At 41.8% G+C, this 21,461-nt stretch overlaps 2 protein-coding genes and 1 pseudogene across 2 annotated transcripts in view; all 3 read right to left on the bottom strand.

Moving 5' to 3' along the window:
* Positions 1-4,235: 4,235 nt before the first annotated feature.
* On the bottom strand, positions 4,236-5,004 carry LOC134335779 (uncharacterized). Its single transcript, XM_063018380.1, has one exon. It carries the CDS (start codon positions 5,002-5,004, stop codon positions 4,294-4,296), a length of 711 nt encoding a protein of 236 aa, XP_062874450.1. The 3' UTR covers positions 4,236-4,293.
* Positions 5,005-5,007: 3 nt separating this feature from the next.
* Positions 5,008-13,759, bottom strand: LOC134302707 (uncharacterized; annotated as a pseudogene).
* A 64-nt stretch (positions 13,760-13,823) lies between these two features.
* LOC134302696 (GTPase IMAP family member 8-like) overlaps positions 13,824-21,461 on the bottom strand; it is a 12,949-nt gene continuing 5,311 nt past the window's right edge. Inside the window, exons 2-5 of the mRNA XM_062987877.1 lie at positions 20,244-20,291; positions 18,520-19,182; positions 14,724-15,419; positions 13,824-14,257 (exon numbers count right to left, since the gene is read on the bottom strand). Of these exons, the coding sequence (XP_062843947.1) occupies positions 13,824-14,257; positions 14,724-15,419; positions 18,520-19,182; positions 20,244-20,291 (1,841 nt within the window). The remainder of the gene's footprint in view (positions 14,258-14,723; positions 15,420-18,519; positions 19,183-20,243; positions 20,292-21,461) is intronic.

The raw sequence follows: 21,461 nt of genomic DNA, 5'->3' as shown, positions 1-21,461 counted from the left end.
CTCTACAACAAACTTGTGTCCAGATGAACTGATACAACTTTGTGGATTTGTGTACCTGGATTATTGAGCATGCATCAACAGATACTTTTGACCTACTTTCCTTTATTCTGGGTCACAGTGCAGTACTCTTCTGGGCTGGTGGAGGCTGCATACCAAAGTCATAACGACACTCTTTTAAGAATCATTTAAAGTCGACACACAAGGTCTTGTGAAGCAAAATTCAGCATGTAGTAATTTCTTGTTCCCACCCTACAAATATCTAAAAGAAGCTGCCTCTTATGCAAGGCACTCACCAGCCTGTGACAGTAAGCTTTAGCCCAGCTTGTGGTATTCCATAGGACTTCTGCTGTGCATAGCTGAGTCTTCGTCACAATGAGCTCCTGTGTGCCACGCCCCCCTCTCTGTGAGCCACACCCCCTTTCTGATTGGTTTATTTTGACTAATTAGCTCCAGCTGCCCTCTACTTAAGAGGGGAGCTGGAGAACAGACATTGGAAGCTATTTTCCCCAGATACTCTTGGTGTGGTTTGGAGTCCGACCTGGTTTGTTTTTGCCTTTGTCTTTTGCTTTGTTACCCTGGTTACTCTTGTTAATCTTGTTTCTCTTGTCACTCTTGTTAGCTTAGTCTTGTTTGACTTGTTAGCTTAGCTTTGCTAGTCTAGTTAGCTTAGTCGTGTTAGTCTTGTTAGCTGTGTTTAGTGTAGTTTAGCTCACTTTATTGTATGTTTAGTTTAGCATTATTAGCTTAGGGTTTAGGTTAGCTTATTTAGCTTAAGTTAGTTAGCATTAGCCTTGCTAGCCTAGTTTAGTTAAGCCTTGTTAGTTTGTTTAGCCCTGTTAGTCTTGTCAGTCTTGTTTGCTCCGTTTGTATCATGTTTTGTTATTAATAAATCTTAGTTTGTTTGTACATCTCTGCTTGTGTGTGTCCACCCCATTGTCTTGTCCTCGTCCCCGCGTTACATAATAGCTTCCCACTAACTAGGACACAGCGAGATGCTTTATGTTCCAGGCTTCCCCGAATTTGACTCCATGAGGTTCCCTCAGACATTCCCGCTCGGTAGGCCAGCTCCCTATGATGGAAATGATCCTTGGGCCGAAGGCTTCCTTCTTCAGAGCCAGCTCTACCTGCAAAGCCTTCTTGACCCTCAGCCAATAAGAAACACACAAGGTATTTTTTATGATGTATCGGCTGAGAGGTGCAGCTCGAGAATGGGCTAGGCAGCTCTGGTCTGAGAAGGGAGTTGAGCTGAACTCGGTTAAGGTATTTGAGGGCCTCATGATGAGAGCCAAATTTACAGGAGGGAACCCCTCTGATTTTGGTATAGGGAAGTTCGCGAAACCTCCTGTACCTATTGGAGACGCTACACGCAGCAAAGCGCCCACTGCAGCTTATACCTGGCATTCAGTGCCCACTGGGGAGGTTGAATTTCCCCTGGTGCCCACTGCTGATGTGGTCCGGGTGCCAGTGCCCGCTACTAATGCTCGTGACCGTCCCATATCCTTGTTAGGAGCCAGTCCGGATCGTTTGTTTAGTCCTGCTCCTTGTAATGACCCCAAAGCCTCCAGGGGTCCTTCTGTTTGTTCGCCGGCTTCTGTTCTTTGTATTCCAGTTTGTTCTAATCCTCCGCCGGTTTCTAGTCAGTCTACGTCAGGTTCCATGAGTTCTGTTTTGTCTAGTCCTGTTCCATGTTCATTTGTCTCTGTCAGTCGTAGGTGTCAGTCAGCAGGTCAGGGTTACAAAAATAGTCTGTCTGTACTTTCGTGCCCTCCTGCCACCCAAGCAGAGTCATACAGTTCCAGGTCCTCCCCATTTCTGTTTCCAGTTAAAGCTCCAAGCTTCACGTTCCAGACTGCAGAGTTCATGCCACAGTCTACTACAGATAATTCTCCCTTGGCTCTGCTGCTGCCGCCACCAGGTTCCAAGCAGCTGATTCAAGATGCCTCACCAGGCTCCAAGCAGCTGATTCAAGATGCCTCACCAGGCTCCAAGCAGCTTATTCAAGAAGCCTCACCAGGCTCCAAGCAGCTGATTCAAGAAGCCTCACCAGGCTTCAAGCAGCTGATTCAAGAAGCCTCACCAGGCTTCAAGCAGCTGATTCAAGACGCCTCACCCGGCTCCAAGCAGCTGATTCTAGAAGTTTCTCCCGGGTTTTCGCGGCTGATTCAGGAGTCTTCTCCAGGGTCCAAGCAGCTTATTTAAGACGCCACTCCAGGGTCCAAGCAGCTGATTCAAGACGTCTCTTCTGGCTCCAAGCAGCTGATTCAGGACGCCACTCCAGGGTCCAAGCAGCTGATTCAGGACGCCTCTCCAGGGTCCTCGCAGTTGATTCACGAAGTTTCTCCAGGGTCCTCACGGCTGACTCCAGATGCCTCTCCAGGGTCCTTGCAGCTGATTCAAGAAGTTTCTCAAGGGTTTTCTCAGCTGACTCCGGACACCTCTCCAGGGTCCTCGCAGCTGAATCAAGGAGTTTCTCAAAGGTTTTCGCAGCTGACTCTGGACGCCTTTCCAGGGTCCTCGCAGCTGAATCAAGGAGTTTCTCAAGGGTTTTCGCAGCTGACTCCAGACGCCTCTCCAGGGTCCTCGCAGCTGATTCAAGAAGTTTCTCAAGGGTTTTCGCAGCTGATTCTGGACGCTTCGCCAGGGTCCTTGCATCTGACTCCAGATGCCTCTTCCCCAGGGTCCTCGCAGCTGACTCCAGATGCCTTGCAGCTGGTGCTGCGATCCAAGTCGGCGCACCTCGATGGCGCTTTTGTTCTGAAGTTGACGCCCCACCGATGGCGCTTTTGTTCTCAAGTCGGTGCCCCCCGATGGCGCTTCTGCTCTCAAGTCGGCGCCCCCGATGGCGCTTTTGTTCTGAAGACCGCGCCCCCCGATAGCGCTTTTGTTCTCAAGTCCGCGCCCCCCGATGGCACTTGTTCTCAAGTCGGCGCCCCCTGATGGCGCTTCTACTCTCAAGTTGGCGCCCCCCGATGGCGCTTCTGTACTCTCGTTGGCGCCCTCCGATGGTGCTTCTGGTTTTTCATTGGCACCCACAGATGGCACTTCTGAACTCTCATTGGTGCCCTTCGAAGGCGCTTCAGGACTCTCGTTGGCACCCTCCGACGGCGCTTCTGGTCTCTCGTCAGCGCCCCCTGTTGCCACTTCGGGTTTTCCGTCTGCGGCCTGCGTTCCATCGCTTTTGTCATGCCTGCCTCGGAACTTTATGAATGACTTTAAATTTACCCCGCAGGGCCCAGGACCTCATTGTTTGTTTATTTTTGAAGGCACTCCAAGAGTAGTGCCTTTGGGGGAGGGGGGGCTTCTGTTACAATGAGCTCCTGTGTACCACGCCCCCCTCTCCGTGAGCACACACTGTCTCCTGCCACACCCCTTTTCTGATTTTGACTAATTAGCTCCAGCTGCCCTCTACTTAAGAGGGGAGCTGGAGAACAGACATTGGAAGCTATATCAGATACTCTTGGTGTGGTTTGGAGTCTGACCTGGTTTGTTTTTGCCTTTGTCTTTTGCTTTGTTACCCTGGTTACTCTTGTCACCCTTGTTACTCTTGTTTGTCTTGTTAGCTTAGTTTTGCTAGTCTAGTTAGCTTAGTCGTGTTAGTCTTGTTAGCTGTTTAGTGTAGTTTAGCTCACTTTATTGTATGTTTAGTTTAGCATTATTAGCTTAGGGTTTAGGTTAGCTTATTTAGCTTAAGTTAGTTAGCATTAGCCTTGTTAGCCTAGTTTAGTTAAGCCTTAAGTTTTGTTAGTCTTCTTTGCTCTGTTTGTTTCGTGTTTTGTTATTAATAAATCTTAGTTTGTTTGTACATCTCTGCGTGGGTGTCCACCCCGTTGTCTTGTCCTCGTCCCCGCGTTACAGTCTTTGTGAATGCAGCAACCAACGTTGTTTACTGATGACAGGTTGTTGAGTTTTTATGACCTCATGTGAATTAATTACAAAAACATTTCTGAGGAATCATTTTGGCAGCTGTAAGGGGCTCCATGTGTATTTATAGGACATTGCTGTTGGCCCATACTGATCAATAAGTGTGTCCTCCCTGTAGATATTTTTAGACTGCCTCTCCTGATAGGCTATTGGGATTTCTGTGGGCGGGCATATTTTTTTTATTGTATGATTAAGGTTAAAATAATAATCATGGTTTTGTAATGGGATGTTAAATTAGGAAATCTTGCTCAGGTGTCCACATACTTTTGACTATATAATTTATTTACAAAAGACATGTTCTCTGACTAACCCACTTTGTGTTGTTAAATTGTAAATATCAAGACAATAATACCCATACAGAAGCAGTTGTTTTCAGGCAATAGTACATTCATGCTTTTTTACTTTCTCACGTACTTCACCCCTTGTTTCCTCCTTGCTCTGTTTAAACTGATCATGTTGTTTCTGTGTACCGCGGTACAGATCATTGAGAAGTTCATAATCTATCTGGTGTTTGGTAATCAGCTCCTTTATGCGTTTTTCTAACTGAGCTTTAACATCACTAAATTGCTCAGCTTGTCTTCTAGCCTCATCTTCATATTTGCTCTTCATGTCCAGCTCTTTCTTCTCGTAGTTCTTTTTCATTTCCTCACGCTCTCGTTCTTCTTTCTCTCTTCTGTCTCTGTCTTCTTTCTCTCTTCTCTTGATCTCTTCCTGTCTTTCTCTCTCAATTTCCTCTTTTAGTCTCTTTATCCTCTGTCTGTCTTCTTCTCTTCTCTCATTGTCCTCACTGGTTCTTCTCTCCCACTCTTCTTTTCTAATTCTTTCTCGTTCTTCATACTCTTTCTTCATTTTTAGTTTGTATTCCTCATACTCTCGCTCTCTCTGCTCTCTTTCTCTTCTTTCAGTTTCTTTCCACTGTCCTTTTTCCTCTTCTCTTTTACGTCTTTCATCTTCTCTTTCTTTTTCAAAGTTTCTTTTCATTTGTTCCTGTTTTTCTTCCTGTTCTTTTACTTCATTATCATGCTTCTCTTTTGTTCTCTTGTGTTCCTCTTCTCTTGCTCTCAACTTCTCTTTCCATTCCATTTCTTATTCCCTCTGTTTTCTCTCAATATCCTCTTTTATCTCCTTTTTATCATTTTCTGCCTCCATCATTTTCCTCCTCCAGTTCTCCTGTTCTTCTTCTTGTTCTTTTCTTCTCTTTTGTTCTTCCTCGTCTCTCTTTTTAATCTCTTCTTGTTGTCTGATTTGTAGTTTCTCCATTGCTTCTTTTTGTTCACGTTCAAAACGTTCCCTCTCGATTTTTTCTCTTTCTACTCTCCTCCGGTCCTCCTCGTCTTTTTCAGCTTGCTGCTTGAGAAATGTAGCATTTTGGTTTTCCATTTCCTTCCTCATCTCCTCCAACATGCGATCATTCTCTGTCTTTTGTCGTTCATCCTCTTCTGATCTTCTTAGGTCCTCCAGCCTCCGTTTCTCCTTTTCTTCTTCTTCTTTTTTCTCAAACTCTCGCCTCAGTTTCCTCCCTTTCCTTAAACAATTTTTTTCTTTCACGTCTTTCCTGTTCCAGCTTTTCTTTCTCTTCCTCCATACTCTTCCTTATCTTCTCCAGCTCTTCTTCATATTTGTTTCTCAGAACTTCTTTTTCAGCCTGCATCTGTTCCTCCTTCTCTTTCAGTATTTCTTGTTGTTTCTGCTGGATGGAATTTTCTGCCATCTCAAACATCTTGTTTGTAAAGTAATTGTTTCTGTCAGACTTTATAATTTCTTCTATCATTCTGATAAGATCATGGACTTGTGTACAATCGTTTTCTTTTTCATTATTAAACACATGAACTCTTCCACCACAGTCCCTGATTAGTTTATCCATGTTTCTATGATCACTTTTTTGGATAAACTCTTTAAGAGTCAGTTTTTTCAGTTTATCTCCATGTGTAAACAGCACTATGGTGTACTTTGCTGCCTCAGTACCAAACATTTTCTTGATCAGACTCAGGGTCTCCAGCTCTTCCTGTGTGATTCTTCCTACACTTAACACAATGATAAAGGCGTGAGGTCCAGGAGCAGAGAGTGAGATACATTTCACTATTTCTTCAATTGCTTCTTCATTTGACAATGTGGTGTCAAAAAGTCCTGGAGTATCAACAACAGCAATGGATTTGCCCTTAACTTCTCCAACTCCCTTCTGGCAAATTTTTGTCACAGATTTCATGCAGACATCACACTGAAATTCTTCTCGTCCCAGGATGGTGTTTCCTGATGCACTTTTCCCATTTCCTGTTTTTCCAATAAGAACAATTCTTAGACTCCCAGGTTCAGGTGATTCACCCTCAGCACCTGAAAATAAAATGTATTAAATTAAAATTAAATGTATTCAATCTTTTATTCTGGTGTGAATTTTAACTTTGCAAAAATAATTCAATATTTTATATCATAACCATGTCCCTTTGATGTTCTGTGTTTAAAATACAGTTTAAACATCTTTTTTCTATACGTCTTTGCTTCAAATCCAAAAAAAATACAGGCAAAGAGACATATTTTCTATTACTCTGGTATGAGCATTGGCGGAAACAAATTTTTTATTTTAATTAGCTAAATTTAAAAATTTCGGTTGCAGCAGCAATCTAATACACTAGCTTAGATGTGTTTGAAGTTTAAATCTCAGCGGTTCTAATGACCTGGCTGTGGGTCCAACAAACTAAAATGGCCGTGTCTGAGAGAGGGAAGATTCTCCACACTGCCACTGCACAATGCAGCCTCCAGGACACATTCACATTAGGTATACCGAGACCTACTAGATGCAGCTTGGTGTAGAAATCTGCTGCTGGCTGGTGAAAAAAAGCTCCTGGTGACAGAAGGCTTGTACAATTCTAAGGCTCTTCCGGGCTAGCAGCAGAGCAACCACAATAGAAAAGATTTTGGGAGAAACTAAAGAAATGATGAGGTTCTGGGAACACTCATTAAAACTTTGACACTTTCTTTCATGGTTTTTTGGTGTATTTTGGACTTCCTACATCATGCCACAGACTCATGACTGCTTAGAGTGAGTGGCCCCAGATAGCAGTATTATTGCTAATATTCATAAAAAGTTGCATAGGTGTATGTTGAGCTTGAAAAGGACATCAAGTGATGCTACTAATTTGCCATGTATGCTCAAGTTATGTTTTAAGTGAATCAATGCCAGACGTTTAAAGTTTTGTTTACTGTTTTATGTGATGTTTTTGCACATATGAGAAAAGTAATAAGAGCATTAAACTATGAAAACAGCAGATGATGTTAAAGACAGGTCAGATAAATGAAGAGTAGAACGTTTATTCATACTTAGTGCTTCTCTCAACTGTCTGTATTGATTTAAACTGTATATCTTGGGTTTGGCACATAAAGACATTTTCTTCATTTTAATAATTAAGGATTGTGTAGACAGTGCTCATCAATTAACCACTTTAACATAAAAGTTGAAAATAAATTACTATAAAACATTTAAATAAAACTTTTTCCAGCTTTATTTGTGCATTTTGCTCTACATCATTTAAGGGAACAGGAAAAAAAGCTAAAGTTATAAAATGCTATTAAAAATGAAAAACACAAGTATAATGGTTGAAAAAGAAATCAGTCCTGATTTAACCTGATTTAATAATATAATTGTATAATAAAACATATTTGAGGTTTTCAAAATTCATTAAAAATCACAAACTGAAATCTATTGGACCATGTGTACACTAACATCAAGGGAGCATTCAAAGCATCCCCCCGTCCCCACCTTGGCTCTTCTGATCACATAACTGTGATGTTAACACCATCATACAGACCCTTGCTCACCAGAACTAAACCTTCCACAAAACAGGTGAGGATCTGGCCTGAGGGAGCCACAACAGCCTTGCAGGACTGCTTTGACTGCACTGACTGGTCTGTTTTTAAAGATGCGGCCACCAAGGACCAAATCACAGATATCAATGAGTATGCTGAAGTAGTCTCAGATTACATACAAAAATGCATGGATGACGTCAGTGTCACAAAAAACATCACTGTCCGGTCAAACGAAAAACCATGGATGACTACTGAGGTTCGGGCTTTGCTGAAAGAAAGAAACTCAGCTTTTAAATCTGGCAACACTACTGCCCTCAGATCTACCAGGGCGAATCTGAACAAGGCCATCAGAACGGCAAAAAGAGCCCATGGGCAAAGAATTCAAGGACACTTTCAGGACCACAGAGACACAAAGAGCATGTGGCGGGGAATCCAGTCTGTCACAGACTACAAGACTACTCCTCAAACCTGGGATGACAGCACTGACTTTCTAAACAACCTCAATAACTTTTTCAGTAGGTTCAAGGCTCTTAACACTACACCTGCAGCAAAAGTCACACCGCATCCTGACGACCCAGTGTTAATTCTGGACCCATCGGACGTCCGCTGAACCCTGAGGAATATAAATCCTCGAAAAGCTGCAGGTCCTGACAAGATACCTGGTGGTATGCTCAAGAGATGTGCGGATCAACTGACTCTGGTCCTAACGGACATATTTAACATCTCCCTGAGTCAAGCTGTTGTTCCATCATGTTTCAAAACCTCAGCTATTATCCCAGTTCCAAAAAAATCCACAGTAACTAGTCTAAATGACTTTCGACCAGTAGCACTCACCCCCATAATAATGAAGTGTTTTGAAAGACTAGTCAAGAACCATATAACATCTGTCCTACCTCCATCACTTGATCCTTTTCAGTTTGCCTACCGCCCTTGCCGGTCTACTGATGATGCAATTTCAACTGCTCTTCATCTAAGCCTGGAGCACCTGGAGAAAAGGAACTCACATGTACGGATGCTGTTTGTCGACTTCAGTTCGGCTTTTAACACAATAATCCCCCAGCATCTGGCCAGCAAACTGGGCACACTGGGACTAAACACCACACTGTGCAATTGGATTCTGGATTTTCTCACAGACAGGCCTCAGTTTGTGCATGTAGGCAACAACACATCAACCACGGTCTCACTGTCTACAGGATCTCCACAAGGATGTGTGCTGAGCCCTCTACTGTTTACTCTGATGACCCATGACTGTCGCGCTATGTCCAACACAAATCACATAATAAAGTATGCAGATGACACAACAGTTGTGGGACTCATTCTGGACAACAACGAGACTGCATACAGAGAGGAGGTGAGACTCTTTGTGGAATGGTGTGGAAATAACAACCTGGTCCTGAATGTTGATAAAACCAAAGAGATGGTGATTGACTTCAGGAAAAAACAGCCCATTCACACCCCGACCTACATCAATGGCACGCCGGTAGAAATTGTCCAGAACACGAAGTTCTTAGGGGTTCACGTTACGGACAACCTGACCTGGTCCTTTCACACCTCCTCTCTGGTCAAAGAGGCTCACCAGCGTTTGCATTTCTTACGCCGATTGAGGAGGGCCCATCTCAGTCCACCCATCCTCACCACTTTCTACAGAGGCACAATAGAGAGTGTTTTAACCAGCAGCATCTCTCTCTGGTATGAGAGTTGTAACAGCTCAGATAAAAAGGCCCTCAAGAGAGTGGTTAGGTCAGCAGAAAAGACCATAGGAGCCAGACTTCCACCTATTGAGGATCTGGCTCTAAAGCACCTCATCCAGGAGCATCATTAGTGACTCCACTCACCCCTGTCACAGACTGTTCACCCTTCTGCCCTCGGGTAAAAGGTACAGTAGTCTACGCTGCAACACGGACCGCTTCAGAAGTAGTTTCTACCCAACTGCCGTCAGACTTCTGAACAGAACAAATTAACCCAAATCTGATAAATATTTTCATCTATGGGTATAACGTGTGCAATATTTTTATATCTTAACAAGCAGTAACAAATGTGCAATAACAAAATGTGCAATAATTATAATTATCATTATGTACAACCACTGTGAAATTTTTCTGCATGTGCAATACTTTAACTACAATGTGCAATTTTTGTAAATGCCAGTATTATTATTATTATTATTACTATTATTTAACTTTACTATTCTATTACTATTCTATACATATTTCTTATTCTTTAAACCTGTGGTGTTTTTAATGTGAACTAATGCACGTAATCTCGTTTTTTCTGTACACTTCGGTGTTCAGTAAAATGACAATAAAGTAAATCTTGAATCTCTTATTCACCTTGTGTTCAAACCCTGTGTTGTGCTCAGTGTCATCTCAGCTTGCACACAGTAAATCAGGCCAGAATGATTTTAGCAGTGTGGCAGAACAGAAAGCTGCAGTTGAGTAATGGGCATACGACACCCAAACAACATGGTAAAGTGAGGGAAAAGATTCTCTGGCCTAATAAGTTGAAAATTACACTGAGTCAGTTTAAAAAGGTTTTTTTTGTTTTCAGTGTTTTTTTTGGAGTTCAGAAGTTTTGGACATTTTGGGAGTTTTACAGCTCTTCCAGAATGCAGCTAATTCAGAAGAGTTAGTTTAGATCAAAGGAGCCAACATATTTGATTCAGTAGTTCACTGTTTGCGTTTCTGGAAGTTTGAATTTGACGTGAGTGGTCCGCTTCTAAACTTTACCACCGGTAAAGTTCCCATTCAGCTGCATGTAGAGAAATCAACTCTTTATCCAATTGCACAAAGCGTGCTGACCAGTGTTCTTCGCATCTATACATCTTCTTCTACTCACCATTCAATCCACTATAAATAATCATATGTTGTTTTTCCAGTTATAATTTACCTACATATTTATACTTCTATCATTACTACTTAGTTATTCCATTTACTTATTAACTGTCATTGTATGTTTTGTTTTCGGTAGTTCAATAAACATTGTAACAATTCAAAATTTAGCGCTGTGTGTTTGATTACATGTGTGAGAGGAATACTCGACTTTACGTACTTTACTCCACCAGAAAGTGACTGATATGTTGTGAATTCGTTTTTCCTGGTAATTTCTCCATATTAATGCCAGTGGTGCCCCGTATAAGATTACTAGCTATTAATTATATAATTAAATAATTAATTGTACAACAATAGAAGGTTCCACGACAATATACATATATTAAACTACTCACATGTTTGCTGTTGATGTTTCTCTAGCTGCTTGATTCTCTCCTCCTGTTCAGCCAGTTTGTTCTCCAGTTCTTGTTTAGCTTCATCTCTTTGTGCTTCAACGTACATCAGGAGAGAATAAAACTTGTTGATAGTCGCCATCTTCTTTACTTGATCCAACAGAGCTGGTACCTGCTGGAGTCTTTCACTCTCTGTTTTCTGTAACATGATGTATCTACCACTGCACATGCTGAGAAGTTCTTCTGTTTCTGAACTTTGTTTAATAAAGTTTATTGCTGCAGTTTCATCAATATTACTGTTGCTGAAGAGGACGATGGTGTGGTCATTCATTCTGGAGCTGAAGATCCTCTGGATCATCTTGATTTCTGCTTTATCTTCATCCTGAAGTGGACCAACAGGTATGATGATGATGAACGCATGAACTCCAGGATTACAAAGAGATACACACTGAAGAGTCTCTCGCATCACTTCCTCTTCTGAGAGCTGAGTGTCATAAAGGGCTGGAGTCTCTACCAGTGTGACCTGGTATCCACTCACCACACCCTTCCTCATAAAACACTCTGATCTGGGATCTGATATCAGTTCTGTCTTCTTCAGAATGAGCTCTGATATTGAAGATTTGAGTTCATCACTTCCACATAGCAGTAAGTTCAACACTGGTAATGTAGAGACTCCTTCTGCCACTGAAGTAACAGAATAAAAATAAATAAATTGCAAAGAAATAAGATAATTAATGTTACATTTACTAATAAACTACAGCACAGGTGTTTTCTTTTACATGTTTCCACAGGTAACTGTTCACAGAAAGATTTAGATTGTTCTGTTATCTGTTAGACTTGTGATAAGAACATTAAGTGTGAATTTTATATCCTAATGGAAATCTTCTAAATGTATATCTGTAAATGCTAATAACTGTTTCTACTGCTGTGTTTCATGGAATAACCTGAAATATTAACTAATAGTTTGTTAATTCTGCAGAAAATATAGCCTTGTTACATTTTTACCCAAAGTAAAGCAAAGCTAAATAAACTTTAACAAGTAAACAGAGACAGAAAGAAAAGCAATTCATCAGAAATATAAAAGATTTAAAAACATTTAATATTTAGAGGTATTATTAACCTAACATGCTGAATACTTTTTATACCTTTGTCTTTGTTTCTTCCTGACCATTTTGGTATGGTGATGCAATACCTTTAAATTAATTACAGAAATAAAAAATATTTAGATATTAGTGTTAAAATATTATAAAGTTGAAGTTAAATAAACACAGTTCTTTCTTTAATCACTAAGCTTGGCATTTTAATTCTGGTACTTTAATCTACTCTTACTCTTCTGGGAAGGCTTTCCACAAGGTTTAGGAGTGTGTTTATGGGAATTTTTGACCAATCTTCCAGTAGCGCATTTGTGAGGTCAGACACTGATGTTGGACGAGAAGGCCTGGCTCACAGTCTCCGCTCTAATTCATCCCAAAGGTGTTCTATCAGGTTGAGGTCAAGACTCTGTGCAGGCCAGTCAAGTTCTTCCACACCAAACTGGCTCATCCACGTCTTTATGGAGCTTGTGCTTTGTGCACTGGTGAGCAGGCATGTTGGAACAGGAAGGGGGAGCATAAAATTGTACAAAATCTCTTGGTATGCTGAAGCATTAAGAGTTCCTTTCACTGGAACAATGCAGTCAGACAGGTACCATTCTCCTGGCAACCACCAAACCCAGACTTGTCCATCGGAGCTCCAGACAGAGAAGCGTGATTCGTCACTCCAGAGAACACGTCTCCACTGCTCTAGAGTCCAGTGGTGGCGTGCTTTACACCACTGCATCCGGTGATGTTAGGCTTGGATGCAGCTGCTCGGCCATGGAAACCAATTCCATGAAGCTCTACACACTGTTCCTGAGCTGATCTGAAGGCCACATGAAGTTTGGAGGTCTGTAGTGATCGACTCTGCAGAACGTTGGTGACCTCTGCGCACTATGTTCCTCAGCATCCGCTGACCCGCCCTGTCATTTTACGTGGTAACACTTGGTGGCTGAGTTGCTGTCGTTCCCAATCGCTTCCACTTTGTTACACCAGCACTGACAGTCGACTGTGGAATATTTAGTAGTGAGAAAATTTCCCGACTGGACTTGTTGCTGGAATTCACTGAGCTCCTGAGAGCGACCCATTCTTTTACTAATGTGTGTAGAAGCAGTCTGCATGCCGAGGTGCTCGGTTGTATACACCTGTGGCCATGGAAGTGATTGGAACACCTGAATTCAGTGATGTGGATGGGTGAGTAAATACTTTTGGCAATATAGTGTATATAAATTACTAAATATATAACTAAATAAATGAGTAATTAAAATACTACAGTCTTTGGACTATGGTAGGAAACCGGAACACCCGTAGGAAATCCACACAGGAAAAACATGCAAACTCTACACAGAAAGGACCCAGATGGCTTCATCTGGAAAGTGAACCCAGGACAATCTCATTATAAGGTGACAGCACTACCCACTGCATCACCGATCTGCCCCGAGCAAAAATCTAGATTGTTTATTCATTATTATTACTAAGATAAAACTGAAATATCTTGAATCAGATTGGGATAATCAAAGTGGCCATTTTGAATAATCAGATTACTACCAGAACTTGGTCTTACTCAGATTATTTGTCCACTTTAACACACTCCGTAACTGAGGGCGAGGTTTGCACACAGGTCCTAATGATACTGGAACTGTGAGAAACACTGTTGTGCCAACTGTTGTGTTGTGTTGTCCCTGTGTGAAATCTGTAACATATTTTAAATATAAAGCTTACTCTTTTCTTTAACCTGTTCCATTATACTTTGTTTAGTCCCCTTTTTTGTGTTGTAGATTTGTCATCTATAGGGAACAAAATGTTTCTCACATTTTAGCACTTTCACATGTGAGATGGCCTCCATTATTTTTAACCATTATTTTCATGCCCTCAAAAAGCCAGCAAACATTTTTTTCATTCTTCTGTAACTCTTTAAGTTTCTGATACTTCATAGGACAGATTTCCTTTAGCTTCTGAAAAGCACCAGACATTCCCTTCAAACTACCACCCTTACTGTCTGTACTGATCAGAATGGAATAGTGTAGAGCTTTGTCACTGAAGCAGTTCAGTATGGAGATCAGGCGCATTCGTTCCTCCTCTGTAAAGCTGTTTGATCGTACCAGAATTATAAACACATGAGGTCCTGGATGAGAACGAGACAGACACTCTTCCACACTCTGAATCGCTTCCTCTTGAGAAAGTTCTGGATCATAGAGAACAGGTGGGTTGATGAAGGTAGCACTTGCACTGTGCTGATCTACTGAACGAGGAGGAAAGTCAGTCTGAGATTTGGCTAGGATTACACTTTGCACTGTGCTGGTGTCAAGTAGACTCTTCTCCAACAAAAAAAGACATCATCATCACCTAAAACTGTTTAGGAAACATATACTTCAAATACTTCATTAACTAATAAATAAGCGTATATGACTCTAACCCATACAGCAGGCATCCATGAACAAGTTACATATTGGATTGTTGCAGTCAAAAAGCAGCAAACACAACCTTTGCACCAAGTTGAGACAGTTTGTAAAATGCAATAAAAAGGAATCGGTGTTTGTTAATTCACTCAATTATTTGGTTAACTGGGTTAAGTACAAAGAAATAACTTTTTGGTACTATTGACAACTGACTTTTCACCCTTAAGCACTTATTTCTAAACATTCTGGATGTTACTGTAGTTGGTTGTGAGTAAATAAGAGCAACATGTGTTTGTGGTGGTTACTCACCAGTACTCTTACTCTCTTTCTCCTCCAGATCAGTTGTGTCTTTATTCTCTAGCTGTTTGGTTTGAACTTGCTCTTCTCTATGTTCTTCTAAGCCTGCATGTTGTTTATTTGTCTTTAAATCGCTTAGAGGATCGTGAAATTCCTCCCAGTTAAGGCTCTCATTATTCATATTAACCATCATCACATCAATCATCTGCAAAAGATCATCACGACTGCATCTGTTAAACACTAAATGTCTCTTGTTGCAGTCAGCAGTGATCTCATGCACTGCAGTCTCCTCAGGTGGATCTACACTGGTGCCCAGTTCCATGGTTTCCATACTGAGCACCATGGAGTGTCTATAGACCTCATCAGATACAGCTGAGAAGATACTATTCATTCTGTTTCTGTCTGCTTCAGTAAAATCATCTGGCTGCACAACCAGGATGATCACATGAGGTCCAGGATCAGCCAGATGTTTACACTCTTTAATATGCAGGTTTAGCTGATGATGTGAGAAGTTCTGCTTAAAAAGATGAGGAGAATTGATTATGGTGATATATCTTCCTTCAACATCTCCTCTGGCCCTCTCACTGTGCAGATCTACAGAATGTGGAGGAACTTCAGTTTGAAATGCATCTCTGCCCAGGATGAAGTTTCCCACTGTGCTTGTGTCTGAAAGATGCTTTCCCAGTAGAACAATCCTTAGCTCACACACTGCAAGAAATAAAGACAGCAGCTATGTTTACAACCACAATACACTGATTTACCAAAAAAAAAAAAAAACATTTTGTTGAGTGTCAAAATCAACCATCATAATTATTTACACATAAAAGGTATCTGACAAAATTAAAGCAATATACTTGGATTAAATGTGAAAAATGGGCTTTTCGATCCAAAAAAATTGGATTTGGATTCTGTAATCCAAGCAAACCTTGATGTAAGATTAAATGCTACAACTGGGTGTTTTAAAGCCTTAAGCAGAAGAGTCAATACGGAAATATACACTGATCAGCCAAACATTAAAACCACCTCCTTGTTTCTACACTCACTGTTTATTTTATCAGCTCCACTTACCATATAGAAGCACTTTGTAGTTCTACAATTATTGACTGTAGTCCATCTGTTTCTCTACATGCTGTGTTATCCTCCTTTCATGCTTTTCTTCAATGGTCAGGACCCCCAAAGAGCAGGTATTATTTGGTTGGTGGATCATTCTCAGCACTGCAGTGACACTAACATGGTGGTGGTGTGTTAGTGTGTGTTGTGCTGGTATGAAGTTTTTAAATGCCTCAGTGTCACTGCTGGACTGAGAATAGTCCACCAACCAAAAATATCCTGCTATGACCCTGATCCTTTCCGGGAACCACAGTGAAACCCTCAGCTTCTCAGTTGTCAAGACCCCCAAATCTCCTTTGGTCCTGGGTTACCCTTGGCCCTTCACCCACAACCCTCACCTTGACTGGCAGCAAGGGAAGATCACTGCTTGGAGCAATTTCTGCCACTCCCATTATTTGCAGTCTGCAATCCACTTTTTGGCCCTCGAACAAACACTCCTCCATCCAGTGACACGGTAGACCTCTCCAAGGTGCCTCCCAAGTATCACGACCTCCAGGAGGTTTTTAGCAAGGATCGCAAAACCTTACTTCCCCATCAACCTTACGACTGCACAATCAATCTTCTCCAGGGGCTCCTCTTATTACCAGTCGTCTTTACCACCTGTCACGCCCAGAGAGGGAAGTGATGGAGGACTAAATCTCAGAGTGCCTGGCGGCAGGCCTTCTTCATAGAGAAGATAAGACTTTGAGGCCCTGCATCGACTATAGGGGCCTAAACCAAATAACCATCCGGAATAAGTATCCCCTCAGTCTTTGAGTCCTTACAGGTAGCCACTGTCTTCAGCAAGCTCAACCTCCGTAATACCTACCACCTAGTTCGGATTCATGAGGGGAATGAGTGGAAGACTGCTCGCTGGGCCACTTTGAATACTTATTCATGCCCTTCGGGCTTACCAACACCCCTGCAGTCCTCCAGGCCCTTGTGAATGATGTTCTATGTGATTTCTTGTACCGATTCGTCAATACTTCTGACTGTGGAGTTGAAGCAGTTCTCTCCCAACGTTCCAGCCCTGGTAATAGGCTCCATCCTTGAGCCTTTTTCTCCCGACGACTCTCCCCCGCAGAAGTGAACTACGATGTCGGTAACCATGAGGTCTTGGCTGTTAAACTAGCAGAACAGAAGAGTGGAGGCACTGGCTGGAAGGTGTCGAGCAGCCATTGATTTCAATTTGTATACTGCTCAGCTCTCCTGGTGTTGTGAACTCTACTTTACCAAAGTTGTTGCTTCCCCCTGGATTTCCAGCCTCCTTTGTTCCTGACTCCAGCCTCCCTTTCTCCTGGATTCCTGGTTCCTCGCCACCCTCCTGCCTCCAGTGCTCCCGATGGTTCCTTCTCCCTGGTTCCTCGCCACCCTCCTGCCTCAAGCGCTCCCGCCGGTTCCTCCTGCCCTCTCCCCGGTTTCTTCTCCACTCCTCCCGAGTGCCTCCCGCTTCCAGCTCAGCTTACTGGTTCCCCCTGCTGCTGCTCTCAAGTGCCTCTCACATTTAGTATTTCGATTTTGGTGATTTCAATAAACTTGTTAACTCTATTTCTGTGTCTGTGGTTGGTGTTCGTCTGGTGGTTCCTAACAAGCCTTTATTGGTCTAGTGCCGACCTTAACATATCCAGTCAACAGCGCCCTGTGGGCAGCGTCGTGTGACCACTGATGAAGGTCTAGACGATGACCGACTCAAACAGCAGCAATAGATGAGCGATCATCTCTGACTTTACATCTACAAGGTGGACCAACTTGGTAGGAGTGTCTAATAGAGTGGACAGTGAGTGGACACGGTGTTTAAAAACTCCATAAGCGCTGCTGTGTCTGATCCACTCATACCAGCACAACACACACTAACACACCACCACCACCATGTCAGTGTCACTGCAGTGCTGAGAATGATCCAACACCTAAATAATACCTGCTTTGTGGTGGTCCTGTGGGGGTCCTGACCATTGAAGAACAGGGTGAAAGCAGGTTAACCAAGTATGTAGAGAAACATATGGACTTTGATCCACCAATGATATCCAGGAATAAATGTTATGACAATTTACAAAGTTTCAATTTGATGCCAGCTACACACTTTAAAATCACTACCTGTGAATTAATTGCCAGTGTGAATCATCAGACAACAGGTCTGTCACCAAAAACCCAAAAAGAGCTGATTCATTCATAAATAACACTATATTATTACCTCAGTACTTTTTACATATCTATACTCTCAGCACTTGAAGGAATATTTTGTTTTGTTAAGTATATTAATGCAGAGCCACTATATGTAATATAGTGGAGGAATGCCAACGTTCTGAAGCGTGTAATCATTTAACTCCAGTTTACAACAGCCATTAACCCAGCTGATACTGGAGCAGAATAAACACAGTAAAACACTTAAATTACTCAAATCTTTCTGATCTAAGCTTAAGAAAATAATTTTTTTTTATGTTTTATGTTTTCTGTGCATGAATGCTAGGTGTAATTTACTCTTGCTGTTTTTGTTTAGAATGTCATAGGCTATAATGTGTTTTATGTGCTATTATTAGCTGGGTTTCACCATCCACAGCTTTATTTTGAAATACAATATTTTTTTAATAATGTAATAATAAAGGATATAAAGACAACTTCAAAATCCTAAAACTTAAACAATTTATGTGGTTGTACAAATGATCTACAAATGACATAAATACCATGTTTATCCTTAGTAAAGACGTTAAAATAATCTTACCTCTACTCTGCACCAGCTGTTTTCTCTTTACAGCTGGATCAGTGGATGTAGTTTCTAATGAATAATGCTGGTCTTGTGGTCTTGGTAATCCCAGGTTCTTCCTCTCTTGTGGTTCATTAACTGTGCAGGTCATGTGATCTCCTCCATTCTCAGTTACCATCACATCTATCTTCTTCAGAAGCTGCAGAACTTGATGTTTATTAAATGGTGATAGATTCACAATTCTGTAGTGTTTCATCTCACATTCACTGATACATGTGGAGAAGAATCCATGCTCTTCAGCTGTAGTTACTAATAATAAGCGGTTTATAGACTGTGGGATGTATGAGTACAGGGTGCTTATGATTCTGTCATTGTACTCCTTTGTGAGGTTTTGGGACTGGAGCACCAGTAAGAACACATGAGGTCCAGGATCTGAGAGTGTGATGCACTCTTTCACTTTCTGTATCAGTTCCTTCTGAGAGAGTTTGGGATTATTTAGGTGAGGTGCATTGATGATGGTGATGGTTCTTCCCTCCACCCGTCCACTAACTCTCTCACAGTGATGATCTATTAAATATGAAGGAGCTTCAGTCTGAAATGCTTCTCTTCCCAGGAGGATGTTTGCTAATTTGTTGGTGTAATGAATATTTGTACCCAGTAGCACGATCCTCAGCTCAGAGACTGAAAAAAATATAATTCACATTTATGATTAATAAACTGGTCCAGATTCAGTCCCTGGGTTCAGTAACCAGGGTAACGTGTGATTATATTTCTGAAGAAACTGACTGCTGTATATTTATATTTAATTTTCCAATAGTTATTTCTGATATACATTACTGATATACATCTAATAAGAAATTGGTGTAACCTCAGCATTCTATGTAAGATCATCTTGTAGGTTCTGAGAGATTGTCCGATTGTTTAGGTGCCACACCCACCTCTCCGGAAGCACTCTGTCTCCTGCCATATGTGATTGGTCTCTTTGGCTAATTAGCTGGCCCCTATCTTAGAGGGGAGCTGGAAAACAGACGTAGGAGACTATTGGTTTGGATTTTGATCTGTTCTGGTTGGCCTTCTACTTTGTTTGCCTTTGGAATTTGCTTCTTAGCTTCATAGTTTGATCTGGTTAGCCTTAGTCCTGTTTAGTCTGTTTAGTCCGGTTTAGTTCGGTTTAGTCCTGTTTAGTCTATTTAGTCCTGTTTAGTCCGGTTTAGTCCTTTTCAGTCCTGTTTAGTCCTGTTTAGTTCTGTTTCGACTTTGTCTCTGTTTATTAGCCTTTTGTTTGTTTAACCTCTGTGTGTTAGCTCTGTGTGTTAGCCGGTTTAGCCTTTGTTTATTAGCTTTAGTTCTGTTTATCTCTGTTTAGTATTTGTAGCTCTGTTTAGCTTGTGTAGCCTGTCCAGTCCTGTCTAGTTCCTGTTTATTTAGCTTAGGGTCTAGGTTCCTGTTTTGTGTTTAGCAGTTAGCATAAGTTGTTTGTTTGTTTTGTGTACCTTTTTGTATTGTCTATCAATAAATATTTGTTTATACATCTCTGCGTGTGTGTCCGCCCCTCTTGTCCATCATAGCCCATAAAGCGTTACAGAGAAACACCTTGTATAAGACTGTGGTGATCCAAGCCGTGAGAGACATTTCTATATTATATAATTCATATTGTGTAAAGTAATATTTACTAAACTTTATTTACAGCAAATGACATTTTTGGACTAAACTTGAAGTAAAATATTTTATCCGTAACTTACAAGTGAGAGGCATTGGCATACTCCATCTTCTCAAAGGTTTTAAAGAACCTGTAAAAGAAGCAGAGATAACATGGTTCTGTTAACTCAGGAAATATAAAGTAGAATTCTACAGAATCTAATCAAGCTAATAGTAATACTAATAAAATACTACAGCTTCTAATAAACCATTTAAATCCTGTTATACAGAGACGTTTAAAAAACAACCACTTTACATGATTATTTACCACCTCGTTTCAGTCTGTACATATTTTCACACAATATCATCTGAACTGAATTGATAATATAACTGATTGTGGATAAGCAGGCAGGCCAGTCCTGTACCCGTACACAGTCACGCCTTTGTAATGGTGTAGGCAGCAGGTGGTTTTGCATCGTCTTGTTGAAAAATGCTGGACGTCCCTGGAAAAGACGACGTCTTGAAGGCAGCAGATGTTGCTCTAAGATCTCAGTGTACTTTTCTGCATTAATGCTGCATCACAGAGTGTAAATGACCTTTACCAAGGGTACTGACACACCCCCATACCATGACAGACCCTGGTACTGACACACCCCCATACCATGACAGACCCTGGTACTGACACACACCCATACCATGATACACCCTGGTACTGACACACCCCCATACCATGACAGACCCTGGTACTGACACACCCCCATACCATGACAGACCCTGGTACTGACACACCCCCATACCATGACAGACCCTGGTACTGACACACCCCCATACCATGACAGACCCTGGTACTGACACACCCCCATACCATGACAGACCCTGGTACTGACACACCCCCATACCATGACAGACCCTGGCACTGACACACCCTATACCATGACACACCCTGGTACTGATACACCCCATACCATGACAGTTCCTAGTACTGACACCCCCTCCCCCCATACCATGACACACCCTGGTACTGACACACCCCCATACCATGATAGACCCTGGTACTGACACACCCCCATACCATGATAGACCCTGGTACTGACCCCCCCCATACCATGACAGACCCTGGTACTAACACACCCCCATACCATGACAGACTCTGGCTTTTGGACTTCTTGCTGATAACAGTCTGGATGGTTCTTTTCATCTCTGGTCCGGAGCACATGGCGTCTATTTTTTCCAAAAAAGAGCTGGAATGCTGATTCATCTGACACAATACACATTTCCACTGTGTGATGGTCCATCCTAGATGCCTCAGAGCCCAGAGAAGT

The sequence above is a fragment of the Trichomycterus rosablanca genome, chromosome 2 (genome assembly GCF_030014385.1).
Source record: "Trichomycterus rosablanca isolate fTriRos1 chromosome 2, fTriRos1.hap1, whole genome shotgun sequence".
In the NCBI taxonomy this organism is placed as follows: domain Eukaryota; kingdom Metazoa; phylum Chordata; class Actinopteri; order Siluriformes; family Trichomycteridae; genus Trichomycterus; species Trichomycterus rosablanca.
Note: the sequence above shows the minus strand (reverse complement) of the source record. Positions and strands in the feature narration are given on the sequence as shown.

Excerpts from the sequence above, each read along its gene's own strand:
- LOC134335779 (XM_063018380.1), bottom strand. The coding sequence starts at position 5,004 with ATGGAATGGAAAGAGAAGTTGAGAGCAAGAGAAGAGGAACACAAGAGA.